The following is a 15,911-nucleotide window of genomic DNA, read 5'->3' as shown; positions in this document are numbered from 1 at the left end:
CTCTTGATTTCTTCTTGCCCATGCCATCCCCTCAAATTTGTTTCCCATATCTTTTTCATCTTTTTAAATGACACCATCTTCTATCCAGTTATTCATGCTGGGAACTTGAGAATTATCCTTGCTGCTGCTTTTCTCCAACTTCTTCATGTAATCTAATCCTATTGGTTCTCCTTAGAAAATAATCCTCTCCATATCCATGTTCACTACCCTGTCCAAACCACTGTCATCTCTTGAGTAGATGACTATAGTAGTCTTTTTAACTCCTACTTTTGTTTCCCTTTCAATTTATTTTTCACAAAGCAGTTTCAGAATGATCTTTGAGTATTAATCTGATCATTACTGTATTCTCAGTGCCCTAAATAATACCTGATATATGTATGTAGTAGGCACTCAGTAAATTTGTTGAAGAACACTCTTTTACTTAAAATTCCTTGGTGGCTCCTTACTGCCTATTTCAATAATATCTCTTGCAGCTCTTCTTTTTCTTTCTTTGACAGATACTCTTTGACACTGCATATTGATTTCAAATCTGACTGAACTTTATTATACCAAGTGCTTCAAAATAATGATGAAGTTCCAATTTGTAGAATATGCATGTATTGATGGAGTAGTAACCCTGTAATTGGCTTCATACTATAAAAAAAAAAAATGCATATAAGTACCAAAGGACAGAAATATGTGATATTTTGAAGTCAAGAGATTCATGGCTGCTACCTGGGACTGGACCTGCTAGGATGCCTAGACTGTCTGTGCTTTGGACTATATTTGAGCTCCTTGGGTAGCTGTTATACAGACTTCTCTAGCAATTCCAAGGGCCCCTTAACCTTGATGGGCACTGGCATTCTCTGTGGTTTGCTACTGGAATAGATAGATACCCAGGTGGTAGAATATTTCCATGACTGTGGTCACCTCATTTATAGGGGAGCAATGAGTTCTCACTTGTGGGAAGTATGAGGTGCTCTGCTAAATTCTAATCTACTTGTTACACCTTTAAAAGGGCTTGGATAAGGTTATTTTTTGGCAAAGGTAACTTACAGGTGAAGATGTCAGTTACCTTAAGATGCACTTTGTAAAAAGTTCTTGTTAATATGAGATATATGAGGTGCTAAAAATAATCCTACTTTATAACTCTCTTCCTCTGATGGCTTTCCAGCATGCTTAGAATAAAATCAAAATTGCTTATTTGGGCTTACAAAGCTAAATGAGATCTCACCTCATTTACAGTACTTCCCTGTTGCAGCTATATTTTCTTCAGATATGCCAAGCTTTTTTGCTTCTCTCTGCATTGCTGTCTTCTCACTTCAGTCTTCTCCTGGCTAGCTCCTTGTTATTTAGATGTTTGCTTAAAAGTGCTTCCTCAGGGGCACCCGGATGGTTCATTGGTTGAGCAGCTGCCTTTGGCTCAGGGCATGATCCTGGGATTGAGTCCCGCATTGGGCTCCCCATGGGGAGCCTGCTTCTCCCTCTGCCTGTGTCTCTGCCTCTCTCTCCGTATCTCTCATGAATGAATAAATCAAATCTTGAATAAAAGGTTTTAAAAGTACTTCCTCAGAGGCCTTTTTTACTACCAAATCATATTCTGCCTTATTAGCCTGTTTTTCAGCACAAGGACTTTATCTAACTAGGATATTATCTCCCTGAGAACCAGTCTTTTCTATACTGTAAACTATTTTATTTACAGTTTATTTTTTAATTTTTATTCTTTTAAAAATATTTATGAGAGAGAGAGAGAGAGAGAGAGAGAGGGAGAGAGAGAGAGGCAGACACACAGGCAGAGGGAGAAGCAGGCTCCATGCAGGGAGCCCGATGTGGGACTTGATCCCAAACTCCAGGATCATGCCCTGGGCCAAAGGCAGGTGCTTAACTGCTGAGCCACCAGGGATTCCCAACAGTTTATTTTTTTAAAGGTTTTATTTATTCATGAGAGACAGAGAGAGAGGCAGAGACACAGGCAGAGGGAGAAGCAGGCTCCATGCGGGAAGCCCATTGCGGGGCTTGATACCGGGACTCCAGGATCACGCCCTGAACCGAAGGCAAAAGCTTAACCGCTGAGCCACCCAGGCATCCCTCTGTTTACAGTTTATTTTTTTATTTTTATTTATTTTTTAAAGATTTTATTTATTTATTCATGAGAGACAGAGAGAGAGGCAGAGACACAGGCAGAGGGAGAAGCAGGCTCCATGCACGGAGCCCGACGTGGGACTCGATCCCGGGTCTCCAGGATCAGGCCCTGGGCTGAAGGCAGGCGCTAAACCGCTGAGCCATCCGGGCTGCCCTGTTTACAGTTTAGAGCAATATCTGATACATCGTAGGCATTCAGATACTTGTTGATGTGCTTTATGATTGACATTAGAGTTCTGAGACTATTTGATACTGATGTTGGGGGTCTATTAATAGTAATTTGGGTGGATGATACGGAGGAATTACTGTGTTTATTTACTAGGATGGGAGGAAATAGAAAGGTCATGAGTGAATAAAATTAGTAAATATTTTTAAAGGAAAACTGCCCCTCTAAGTGAAAGTAATACTGTTCTGTGTAACCTTTATGAAATTAAGTTGATTTGAAGGATGAACATCTTGAATATTTAATTATTTTTACCTTTTCTTTTGCCTAGTCATTTCAGCAAAACTTAAAGAAAATAAAAAGAATTGGTTTGGACCAAGCCCTTATGTGGAAGTCACAGTAGATGGACAGTCAAAGAAGACAGAAAAATGCAACAATACGAACAGTCCCAAATGGAAGCAACCCCTTACAGTGTAGGTTTGAAAATATTTTCTATAGTATATTTAGTTTAGTAGGTGAATAGAAATGAAGCTTTGAAAATTTCTCACTTGTTTTCTTTGCTCCTCCTCCTCTTTCATGTGTTTTTTTTTTCTACCCCTATTCTAGGACTCCTTTCTTCAGTCCCCTTTTTGTTTCTCTTTAGATACTTGTTTTTCTTTTTCTTTTCTTTTTTTCTTTTTGAAGATTTATTTATTTATTTATGATAAACACACACACGCAGAGAGAGAGAGAGAGAGAGAGGCAGAGACACAGGCAGAGGGAGAAGCAGGCTCCATGCTGGGAGCCCGATGTGGGACTCGATCCCGGGACTCCAGGATTGCGCCCTGGGCCAAAGCAGGCGCCAAACCGCTGAGCCACCCAGGGATCCTGATACTTGTTTTTCCAGTCTCTCCTTTATCTTCTCTAGTTTAGTTGATGATGGTATCATTATTGCTACTGAACAGTATCTGGAGAGCCCATGGTCATGGGCCTAGAAAGATTCTTAGCTATTTCCTTAAATTAGCATTTAAGTACAGAGCTATGAGTAGCTCACTTTATTTTTTAAAAAGATTTTATTCATTCATTCATTCATGAGAGACACAGAGAGAGAGGCAGAGACACAGGCAGAGGGAGAAGCAGGCTCCATCCAGGGAGCCCGACGCAGGAATTGATCCCAGTCTCCAGGATCACGCCCCAGGCTGAAGGCGGCGCCAAACCGCTGAGCACCCCCTGTGCTGCCCTCACTTAATTTTTTTAGTTTAATTTTAAAAATAGTTTTGTTTTTGTGTTTTTAATTACAATGCCCACATAGAACCTACACAAAGGCTTTTATTCCTTTTCAAAAACAGACACTTTATTCTATAACTCTGTTTTTATACTTTACATAGCATGGTTATCTCTGCATATATATAGATCTAACATACCTCATGTAGTTGCATAATATTCCTTAATAAGAATGAATTATCATTTATTTTACTAGTTCCCTGATCACTTGGTTTCTAACGTTGTGTTATTATACATCATTGCAGTATACATCCACATGCCTGTGTCAGTCTGTTGGTGTTTTTATCTGTAGAATGAATTCATAGAAGTAGCAGATAGCTCAGTTTTTAACACTTACTGATAAAGCCCCACATATTCATACTGAACACTCACTGAAGAGAATTATAGATTAATTTTAATGTTTTTACTAAAATGGAAGAAAACATGATTTATCAACAAGTGGATTTCATTTTCTTTTTAAGATTTTTTTTTTATTTATTCATGAGAGACACGGAGAGATGGAGAAGCAGAGACAAAGAGGGAGAAGCAGGCTTCATGCAGAGAGCCCCGTGTGGGACTCGATCCTAGGATCCCAGGATCACGCCCTGAGCTGAAGGCAGACGCTCAACCGCTGAGCCACCCAGGCGTCCCAACAAGTGGATTTCAAAACAATATAGCGTATTTAATGAGGGGACCAACTATATTAAAATATAGTTCAAAATATAACTGGTTGTTACCATATCAAATACACAGGGATTATTTTTATTACCTAACATTTGGAATTCTTGCATTTTTTATTCCTTAGAGAATAAACAAGAAAAAGTGACTAAAGAAAAGTTTTATTTATAAATGGTGAGATGAGATATTTGAAACTATATTCTTTTCACACAGTACATGCATATGTGTATAGTTATTTATTCCTAATGAATGACGAAATAAGCTGGATATACCTAAATTGTTCTTTAACATGAATTTTGGATTTCTAGGGTATATTGATGTACTTGATGATGATTTTGAGCAAATGAGTAAAAATAAGTCTCATTCTAATGTTTTTCATCTGCATTTTATTTCAACAAAGTTTCTTACAGTATTTTGTGTGATCTGTTAGAGATTGTATCTAAATTTCAAATTATATGAGTAAAATTTTTTTTGAAAAGCAAATGAAATCTATAAAAGTTCATGACCTCCATAATGACTAGAGATGTTCAGCAGAATTGACTGAGTATTAATACTGAGTATTGACTGAATACTCATCTAGTTTCTCCCAGCTGCTAGCTGTGCTCACTAGATGTATACTTTGAGGCTCTTAAGCTGATAATGGTATGAACTCCTTAGCTATTTATAAAGAAACAAAGAGAAAGAAAGAAAGATAGATTGAAAGATTTTTATTCATCCATTCATGAGAGATACAGAGAGAGATGCAGAGACATAGGCACAGGGAGAAGCAGGCTCCCTCTGGGGAGCCCAACGTGGTACTCCGATCCGGGACTCTGGGGTCACACCCTGAGTCAAAGGCAGATGCTCAACCCTGAGCCAGCCCGGTGTCCCTAACTCCTTAGTGATTTAAAAGTCAAGAAAAAAGAAACTCTCTTTGTCGTCTCTTATGATAGTGCTGTTGTTGAGCCCAGATGTTTGGGGGAATACATAGCTCAAGTTTTGAATTTTTTAAAAAGATTTTATTTATTTATTCACGAGAGACCTGAGAGAGAGAGACAGACAGATAGACAGATGGAGAAGCAGGCTCCTCATGGGAGCCTGATGCAGGACTCGATCCCTGGATCTGGGATCACGCCCTGAACTGAAGGCAGATGCTCAACTGCTGAGCCACCCAGCCGTCCCAAGTCCTGAATTTTTAAGTTGCAACAGATTGGTCTGCAATTTTAACATGACTTGCATTGCAGACATTTTCTCTAGAATTGAAATAATTCAGAAAAGATTATCTTTGACAGTATGCTTTATCCTCTCTCAAAGTAAAAGTAATAATTTCTTTTATTCTGTCCCCATTATGATTTCTCAAATGAGTAATAGAAAAAGAAATGTTTTCTTGATATGTACAGTATGTTCTCCTGAACATAACATCTCAGAATTTTATTTTATTTTATTTTTTTTTTTTTTAAAGATTTTATTTATTTATTCGTGATAGAGAGAGAGAGAGAGGCAGAGACACAGGCAGAGAGAGAAGCAGGCTCCATGCACCGGGAGCCTGACGTGGGATTCGATCCCGGGTCTCCAGGATCGCGCCCTGGGCCAAAGGCAGGCGCCAAACCGCTGCGCCACCCAGGGATCCCCACATCTCAGAATTTTAAAGAGAAAGAATACCTTGTCCTTCCCCACCCCTCGGAAGAAGAGGCAGTGTTAAGATAAAAATTTTTTAGTTTGTTTAAACTGTTAAAATGATGGTAGAAATGTGATGATGAGGGATCCCTGGGTGGTGCAGCGGTTTGGTGCCTGCCTTTGGCCCGGGGCGCGATCCTGGAGACCCGGGATCGAGTCCCACGTCGAGCTCCCTGCATGGAGCCTGCTTCTCCCTCTGCCTGTGTCTCTGCCTCTCTGTCTCTCTCTGTGTGACTATCATGAATAAATAAATAAAATCTTTAAAAAAAAAAAAAAAGAAATGTGATGATGAGAGGAATAGGCATAGGTAGACTTCTGAGAAAAAGTTTGTTCCCCAAATTTGATCACCTTTTAGAACGAGATATAGAGAAATTCAAGTTTTTCTAGAATTTTTCTTATGAGTGGTACTATGGCAGAAAATATAGTATTCCTATTTTTCTTTTTTTTTTTATTCCTATTTTTCTAATTGATGTCTCTGAAATACTTTGTATACAGTTTATTGCAAATTCAAATTTCCCAAAATTTGCTTTGGAAATTATCATTACAGAGTTTTTTGTTGTTGTTTGGTTTTTGTTTTTTTGTTTTAGAGAGGGAGAGAAAATTGGGGGAGAGAGGGGCAAGAGAGAGAGAGGGAGAAAGAGAATCTTGACACGAGTGTGGAGCCTAACATGTGGCTCAATGTCATAACCCTGAGATCATGACCTGAGCTGATGAAATCAAGAATGGGAACACTTAAACAACTGAGTCACCCAGGTGCTTTTATTTTTTTATTTGTTTTTAGATTTTATTTATACATGACAGACACAGAGAGGCAGAGACAGAAGTAGAGAGAAGCAGGCTCCATGCAGGGAGCCCCATGTGGGACTCAATCCTGGGTCTCCAGGATCAGGCCCTGGGCTGAAGGTGGCGCCAAACCGCTGAGCCACCCAGGCGCTTTTAGGTAGTATTCTTTATTGGCATTTGGCAAGGTCTGAGTGAGTCTGTATTTGACAATTATTGCGGACGCTTTACTTTTAGCAATGTGAAACTTAGGGTATCTAATATAATCCTCAAATCATATAGCTGATTGCAGAACTTTTTTGTTTCTTTTTTTCCCCCCAAGATGGAGGAGCTTTTCAGCAAAAATTTTAATGCCAGACCTTTGTTGAAATTACAGACTGCCACTGACTAGCTAGCTGTGCGATGCTGGGCCATTTGCTTAACTTCTTTGTTTTTTTTTTTTTAATTATTATTTTTTAAATTATTTATTTATTTATTTATTTATTTTTTAAATTTTTATTTATTTATGATAGTCACAGAGAGAGAGAGAGAGAGGCAGAGACATAGGCAGAGGGAGAAGCAGGCTCCATGCACCGGGAGCCTGATGTGGGATTCGATCCCGGGTCTCCAGGATCGCGCCCTGGGCCAAAGGCAAGCGCCAAACCACTGCGCCACCCAGGGATCCCTGCTTAACTTCTTTGAATAGCAGTTTCTGTATCTGAGGATGGGAGTGGTAATTCCCATTTCTTAGGGTTGCTGTGAAAATGAAATCATATAACCTTAGGCTCACCATACTACCTGACCTAAAGTAAGGATTTAATTTATAAATTAACTTTTTTATATTACTAAAGTAAAACTAGATTTCTAACAGTTTGTAGCATGATTAGCAGTTCTACTCTTATTGATGATACATGCATGAAGTTGCCCTTGTAGTTCAACTACAAATGAAAATGACCATGCGAGTGTGTAGCATTTAGATTTTTTTTTTTAAGATTTTATTTATTTATTCACAAGAGACACACACAGAGACAGAGACATAGGCAGAGGGAGCAGGCTCCATGCAGGGAGCCCGATATTAGGACTTGATCCTGGGATTCCAGGATCACCCCTGAGCCAAAGGCAGAACTCAACCACTGAGCCACTCAGGCATCCTGCATTTAGGTATTTTCCATAAGATTATAGAAAATGGGCAATATTGGTTGTAGAGTAAACTGTTAAGTTAAAAGATTTTAGTCATTAAAATTTAATTGTAATTTACTTAAGATTCCATTGTGGTATTTTAATGAAAATAATACATGTTTTTTACCTTTCTTCACTTTTAGTATCGTCACCCCTGTGAGTAAATTACATTTTCGTGTGTGGAGTCACCAGACACTGAAATCTGATGTTTTGTTGGGAACTGCTGCATTAGATATCTTTGAAACCTTAAAGTCAAACAACATGAAACGTATGTATGTAAAAGTAAAGAAATTGCGCTAGGCTGTTTGTTTTTCTGTATGAAATTCATGTGTAAAAGATGCAGACTGACTGTTGACTATTTGTTTTTGAGTTTATTTGGTTATAATATTAACGAGAAAAATCTTGAACTATTTATTTCAAGCATTCTGAGTAACCTTGGTTTAGCAAATTCATTTTTGACCCAATATTTTAAATAAATTTAGTAAATAGATACTTATTAGAATACTATATACTTAATTTTGGAAAACTAAAAAATATAGAGCAGAGGTGAAGGGAAAATGTAATCTCATTTCAGAGGCAAATGTGGTTAATATTTTGGCAGATTTTCTTCTCAAATGCTTATTTTTAAAATTTCCTAATTTTAAATGGCTGTGGTTTTATTTATGTGTGTGTATACATAAAATATAGAAAAACTTGATACATGCTTGTTTTGATTAGTATAATCATGATTTTAAAACAGGTATTTTTCCACCTGTTGACTATCTAAAACATATTTCTTAATTTTTTAAAACATATTTCTTAAATCTCATTTAAGAGATATAATCCTTTCTTTCTTTCTTATTTTTTTTTTTTTTAAAGTAGGTTCCACACCACTGTGGAAACCATCATGACCCTGAGGTTAAGACCTGAGCTGAGATCAAGAGTTGGACACTTAACCGACTGAACAACTCAGGCGCCCCAAGATATGATTCATTCTTAAGTTATATGTTTTTATGCAATAAAATTCAGGCATATATTGCTAAATAATCCTGCTGGCTTATTTTATGCTAGGATGGGATGAATATAACAAATGAGATGGTTGAGCTGTTTAGTATTTTACATTACAGATATTAAGCATTAGCAAATTTTGATCTATTTTTAAATGTTTTGTGTCAAAAGGCCTGAAACCTCAGTGAAGTATACTAAAAACAATTTATAAACACAAAAATGTTAAGTTTTCCGACATTATTTTTAACAGTTAAGATGACTTAACAGTGACCATTTTGTTCTGGAATTATATTCTCTTACAGTTGAGGAAGTAGTTGTGACTTTACAGCTTGTAGGTGACAAAGAGCCAACAGAGACAATAGGAGACTTGTCTGTCTGTCTTGATGGGCTGCAGTTAGAGTCTGAAGTTGTTACCAATGGTGAAACTACATGTTCAGAAAGTAAGTAATTACTTTTTCTATAGGCTCTTTAATGATTCTTACAGTAGCCACCATAGAATGCTGTATGTAACTATTGCTATTCTTTTCCACCTTAAAGAAATTATTTCCATTTTTAAAAGAGACATTAATTTTTTAAAAACTTTTAGTGCATTGTTTCTGTGAATAAAACATTTTTCTATAGGTTGAAAAGCTAGCCCATGAAAATTGAATCACCGTTAACTGTGTAATGAATTGATTTATAAAGTATTTATTTTGTAGGCTAATGATGACAGTTAATATTACTTCTGATGCCACACCCTTCCAGTGCCAGTGGCAGACATAGTTTGCCTGTAGCAGTATCTGCTTTAGTTTAAATTTGGCTTGAAATCCTTCTTAGTACTTTTTTTTTTTTAATTTATTTTAATTTTTAAATTTTTTCCTTCGTAGTACTTTGTAATCCTGCTTAATACTGTACCAGACTGCCAATATAGGCTGAAGTCCATTTGCCATTCCTTTGCCATTTCTGTAGGCTACATTTACAAAGGTGTCTCGGTGTTACAATAATGACAAAATCAATCATTATATGTATGCCAATATATCTTACAATTTATGATTGGTTTTTGCTTAAGGGAATAACAAATATGAACTGTAATCGAAAGAAGTTTGGCACCTGAATTAGTGCCTAGGTAGCTAGTATGCTTAATAAAACTTCTTAGTGGATTCCTTTTAGATAATTCCATTACTTACTAATGTGCTAAGTGTATTTTCACTTTGAAATGTAGATTTTAGAGGCCTCAAGACAGCAGATTAATGGTTTCCTTGATTAGTCTGACAAAGTTCTTTTTGTGTACTTAGAAATTGTATTATGAAACATTTTGCAGTTGTCAAGTGCTGTTATTTTTCTGTTTCTGCTTTGGAAGACTTTCTACTTTTAACTTAATACCTTTTTAATTTCTTTTTAAGATTTTATTTTTATTTATTCATGAGAGAGACACAGAGAGAAGCAGGCAGAGACATACGCAGAGGGAGAAGCAGGCTCCACGCAGGGAGCCTGATGTGGGACTCGATCCTGGGACCATGGGATCACATCCTGAGCTGAAGGCAGATGCTCAGCTGCTGAGCCACCCAGGCATCCCAACTTAATACCTTTTTTAAATAGCAGACCTTCAAGATGGTCCCGGTAGTATTTTCTAGATTGGTTCTTTTTTTTTTTTTTTTTTAATTTTTTATTTATTTATGATAGTCACACAGAGAGAGAGAGAGAGAGAGAGGCAGAGACACAGGCAGAGGGAGAAGCAGGCTCCATGCACCGGGAGCCTGACGTGGGATTCGATCCCAGGTCTCCAGGACGCTGCGCCACCCAGGGATCCCTTTTTTTTTTTTTTTTAGATTGGTTCTTTGAGGTTAATGGAGGTGGAGAGAAGTTTCTGAAATGGTTATACTATACTGCTTCAGAGTTGACAAGTTCATTTTCATTGACTACCATTCACAGGAACTCTAAATAGTCAAAGTTTTTATATATTATAATTCTGAAAGATAATATACAAGTTAAATTTTATTGTTAAATTGCTTTAAACTCACTATTTATAGCTTCCCAGGTTTTTTTTTTACCCCCTACAAGTTGAAATTATTACTAATACAGAATGTTTAATAATTAAAGCATATCAGTCTTCTGTTTCAGAGTAAAATCTTAGCTGCATATTTATGTTTATGACTTTATCGCCCACAAAAGTGAACATTTGTATGTCACCAGTTTTTTTACTCAGATAGGAAAATAATTGATAGAATTTAACCTGATAATTTGAAGTAAAGAGAGATTTTCAGTTGGAAAGTCACAATGGATTTTAAGATTGAAGTTGCCAAATAAAATAGCTACCATTTTTTGGATGCTTGCCATGTGCCAACCACTATGTTGATGTATTTACATATACACTCATTTAATCATCATAGCTTTTTTTTTTTCCCTAAGATTTTATTTATTTATTCATGAGCGACACACAGAGAGAGGCGGAGACATAGTTAGAGGGAGAAGCAGGCTCCCTAACAGAGAGCCTGATGTGGAACGCAGTCCCAGGACCCCAGAATCACAACCTGAGCCAAAGGCCGATGCTCAACCACTGAGCCACCCAGGCACCCCAATCATCATAGCTTTGTAAGGCCTAACCTGTGTTTTGCATATAAGGAAAGTGAGATTCTGATGATTTAAATAGTAAGCCCAATATCACACCAACTAGTATGATGCGGAGTCAAGACTCCGCATAAAACACTGATATCCGTTGATGTTTCCTATTGTTCCTAATGCATTATTGGTTTCACATGAGAAAATCTAAGAGCCTTTGAATCAAATGATGAGTCGTAAGCAATCAAAATCAAATTTAGTTCATAAGCATGTTTGTTGAGAACTATACTTTTATTGTTCTTTGGTTCCACCTCTGTAACTTTAACTACAAGCTAGAAATAAAAATTAGAGTTTAGTGCTAAAATAGAATTTCTAGCACCTGCAATTGTTTGGTAAGAACTGGGGGGATGAGGGAGATTGCTTTTGTATTCTAATAATTTTCTACTGTTAAAAGATTTTTAGATTATCTTTTTTTTTTTTTAATTTTTATTTATTTATGATAGTCACAGAGAGAGAGAGAGAGAGAGAGGCAGAGACACAGGCGGAGGAAGAAGCAGGCTCCATGCACCGGGAGCCCGATGTGGGATTCGATCCCGGGTTTCCAGGATCGCGCCCTGGGCCAAAGGCAGGCGCCAAACCGCTGCGCCACCCAGGGATCCCCTTAGATTATCTTTTTTCCCCTGAGAATGTTATAAGTTTTTTTTTTAATGTTTTTTTAAATTTATTTTTATTTATTTTTAAAGTTTTTATTTTTTTTAAATTTTTATTTATTTATGATAGTCACACACACACACACAGAGAGAGAGAGGCAGAGACACAGGCAGAGGGGGAAGCAGGCTCCATGCACCGGGAGCCCGATGTGGGATTCGATCCCAGGTCTCCAGGATCACGCCCTGGGCCAAAGGCAGGCGCCAAACCGCTGTGCCACCCAGGGATCCCTATTTTTTATTTTTTTTTAAAGATTTCTAACTTTTTTTTTTTTTAAGACCCTATTTTATTTATTCATGAGAGACACAGAGAGAGGGAGGTGGGGCAGAGACACAGGCAGAGGGAGAAGCAGGCTCCATGCTGGGAGCCCGACGTGGGCCTCGATCCCGGGTCTCCAGGATCAGGCCCTGGGCTGAAGGCAGCGCTAAACCGCTGGGCCACCAGGCTGCCCCTTTAATGTTTTTTTAAAGAAAGATTTTATTTTAAAAAATCTCTGCACCCAGAATGGGGCTTGAACTTACAACCCTGAGAACAAGAGTCTTATGCTTTACTGACTGAGCCAGCCAGGAGCCCTAGTTAGAAGCTTTTTTTGTGGAAGATCACATAAAATGGTTCTTAGAAGAATTTGTTCTTATAGATGTAAATACTTTCGGTTAATTTTTAAATAATATTATAAAAAGAAATCACTGTCTGAATTTTAGTATCAAAAGTCACCAAATAGGGACATGTAGGTGGCTCAGTGGTTGAGCATCTGTCTTTGGCTCAGATCGTGATCCTGGGTCCTGGGATCGAGTTCTGCATCAGGCTCCCTGCATGGAGCCTTCTCCCTCTGCCTATGTCTCGGCCTCATTCTGTGTGTTTCTCATGAATAAATAAATAAAATCTTAAAAAAAAAAAAGTCACCAAATAATAACTTGCTATGTATTTAGATTATTTAGATATACTGTGAAGGCTGGTTTTCCTGGTAAGACAGTATTATCTCTTTGGGTACTTAGAAATTTTCGGTTCATTTCTTTTCTGGATAAATATTTTTTTTCTTTTTTAAATTTCAGATTTTTAGAAAGATTTTTTTTTTTTTTTTAATTTGGCAGGGAAGGGGCAGAGGGAGAGAAAGTCTCAAGCAGACTCTGCACCAATCTCGGAGCCCCATCTCATGACCCTGTGATCACAACCTAAGCCAAAACCAAGAGTTGGATGCTTAACCAGCTATGCTACCTAGGCACCCTTGGTGGATAAATTTTCTAAAAATGGCAGTTATATAAGTAAACATTTTTCAAGTGAAATAAAATTTACCCAGCATGTTTGTTTTTTCTTCCCACTTATCTTCAAACTTCATTTGAAAATTATAGAGCTTTATATCCCCACCCTACCTTCCCAACCCCAGCTCTGGCTTGGAGAACAAGTTTAATATGTAAATAAGTTTTAGTTGTAGTTGTCATATTTTATTTGGTATTTTTTCTTATTTCTCTGGTTTAGAAAATAACTTCATAGTTTGCTCTGGTGTTTTCCTCTACCCAAGTGCGGTTAATAGGCTTTTATGAACCTCTGGAAGAATCCTTTATTTAGTTAGACTTAATTGTTTTAGCACTCAGATCTAAATTAACTTAACAAATTGAGTGTAGGCAGTTGTTCATATCTGCAGGAACTGCCCATTCATCTATTTTTACCTCTAAGGCTGCTGGTGGTAGTGGATTATTAGTTTAACACCTGTCTTCCCACATACACCACTGAAAAGTTTTACTGTCAAAGACATTATTTTTCCTAAAGACAAATAAAAATCTGTTTTAATTAAATTCATGATTATAAAATAGAAACATACTCTTGTAAGATTTTTATCTTTACTGTGTATACTCTTCGTGTATTTAAAGTTATTTTAGGGATGGCTTTTTGGCACATTTCATTTGGTTTCATTCCATTTTGACTTTATCTCACTTTCTTGCATTAGATTCTCAGTTTTGTGGGTTTTTAAAATTTTAATGTAAATAGCTATTTTTATATCAATATATCTTCTATGTTTTTTACCAGTATAATAAATGCTAACAAACTAGCTTAAATTGTTTTGCTTTACTAACTATTTGAAATTACTAGATCTCAGTGGGGTTTGGGTACCTGCTAAGTATTTCATGGAGAGAAACTTATTTGACTTATCTTTGAGTGCTTTTCGATGTATGCTCAGAATATTAACAAGTTTACTTTCCTCAAAAAGCCAAGAAGACTTTCCACTAGTTTAACTTTAAAATCCAAGTATTGAGGAAGCCTGGGTGGCTCAGCGGTTTAGCGCCACCTTCAGCCCAGGGCGTGATCCCGGAGACCTGGGATCGAGTTCCGCATCAGGCTCCCTGCATGGAGCCTGCTTCTCCCTCTGCCTGTTCTCTGCCTCTCTATCTCTCTCTCTCTGTCTCTCATGAATAAATAAATAAATTTGTAAAAAAAAAAAAAAATCCAAATATTGAATTAGCAGAAGAGGATAATAAAGAGATAAATCTTACTCTCCTCCCAGTCTCCCCCGTGAGTGTCTCATTAGATAAACCCAGTGCAAGCCAGAGCCAAAGAAGCCAGTTAGTGGTTAATATATTCCTTGCAGGTTACACTCTGTGGGGCACAAAGCAGGAAGAGAAGGCTAGAGAGTGATGTCCACTGCTCTCCTCTCTTCCTTTTTTTTTTTTTTTTCTTCCATAAAAGCATACAGCCAGAGTAGTTTTGTGAAAACACGAGACAGGCCTTGTCAGATGCCTGCTCCAAGCTCCTAGTGATTTTCTGTAGCACCTTAAGAGCCTACAAGGCCTGTGTGGCCCCATCTCCAAAACTCTTCTACTTTGATGGCTTCGTCTCTTCTAATTCTTTCATGCAGTTTTTTTGAGTGACATTACTCTCCTTGTGGTTCTTGAACACTCCAGGAACATGGCTGCTTTAAGACCATTACAGTTTCCTTCTGTCAGCTTGAGCTCCCTCCCTTCTTTCAGTATTCCCTGTGATAAACTTTAGGATTTACTTAGACATTACCCTCTCTGCGAAGTCTTTTCTGGCCATCTGTCTAATGTTTCAGGGCAGCCCTTTCATCAAGTCCTGATTCAGTTTTCTCCATAGAAAATTTCTATTTTACATCCTATTTCTGTCTTCTATTGTATTTTACATTATATATAATGTTAATATATTTAGTTTAATGTGAGCTCCATGAGGATAGGGATTGTTTTTATTTCCCTGTGTTTAGATCAGGACTGACACAAATAGATGCTTAATAAATATTTAAAATAAATAAAGCTAAAAAAGATGTCATTCTTCTTTTCCTATAATAAAATATTTAGAACCCTGAAAAACAAAAAAGTCCAAGTATTAAGGCTATAATATGATCATTGTTGGATTAGAGTAAGATTTTGCTGTATTTTTTGTCCATTTTTGTAATTTACAAAGCACTTTTATTTATAATCTCATATATTACATTATTATATAAAACATCTCATATATAACATATTCTTATTTTTAATATATGTAATATATAAACCAGAATAATAGAATTACTCATGCATGAACTACCACACAGCTTAGAAATTAGCACATTAACAATATCATTGCACCTTCCTGTATTTTCCTCCGTATAGCATTCATTATCTTTCTTTTTTTTTTTTTTTTTTTTTAAATATGGAACGCTTCACGAATTTGCGTGTCATCCTTGCGCAGGGGCCATGCTAATCTTCTCTGTATCGTTCCAATTTTAGTATATGTGCTGCCGAAGTGAGCACCATTATCTTTCCCTTACAGATAATAACTACTCGAATTTTGAATTTATCATTTCCTTGCTTAAGTTTTCTTAAAGATTTATTATTATTATTATTATTATTATTATTATTATTAAATATTTTATTTATTCCAGAGAGAGAGA

At 37.0% G+C, this 15,911-nt stretch overlaps 1 protein-coding gene and 1 non-coding gene across 22 annotated transcripts in view; one reads left to right on the top strand and one right to left on the bottom strand.

The window, feature by feature from the left end:
• ITCH (itchy E3 ubiquitin protein ligase) overlaps window positions 1-15,911 on the top strand; it is a 155,233-nt gene that overhangs the window by 63,723 nt on the left and 75,599 nt on the right. For 7 of the 21 annotated variants that reach the window (XM_026009865.2, XM_026009863.2, XM_072736071.1 and 4 more), the window contains 3 exons: window positions 2,616-2,757; window positions 7,942-8,066; window positions 9,088-9,225. In XM_026009865.2, coding sequence (XP_025865650.1) covers window positions 2,616-2,757; window positions 7,942-8,066; window positions 9,088-9,225 — 405 coding nt within the window. Of the gene's footprint in view, window positions 1-2,615; window positions 2,758-7,941; window positions 8,067-8,656; window positions 9,226-15,911 lie in introns of all 21 variants that reach the window. The other 14 variants (XM_072736073.1, XM_072736075.1, XM_072736074.1 and 11 more) reach the window with 4 other exon arrangements.
• Window positions 15,665-15,771, bottom strand: LOC112928272 (U6 spliceosomal RNA). The gene has a single exon (XR_003236719.1). It is a non-coding gene; the product is annotated as a U6 spliceosomal RNA (small nuclear RNA).

The sequence above is a fragment of the Vulpes vulpes genome, chromosome 14 (assembly GCF_048418805.1).
Source record: "Vulpes vulpes isolate BD-2025 chromosome 14, VulVul3, whole genome shotgun sequence".
Taxonomy (NCBI): domain Eukaryota; kingdom Metazoa; phylum Chordata; class Mammalia; order Carnivora; family Canidae; genus Vulpes; species Vulpes vulpes.
The sequence above is the reverse complement of the archived record's forward strand: the minus strand, read 5'-3'. Positions and strand labels throughout refer to the sequence as shown.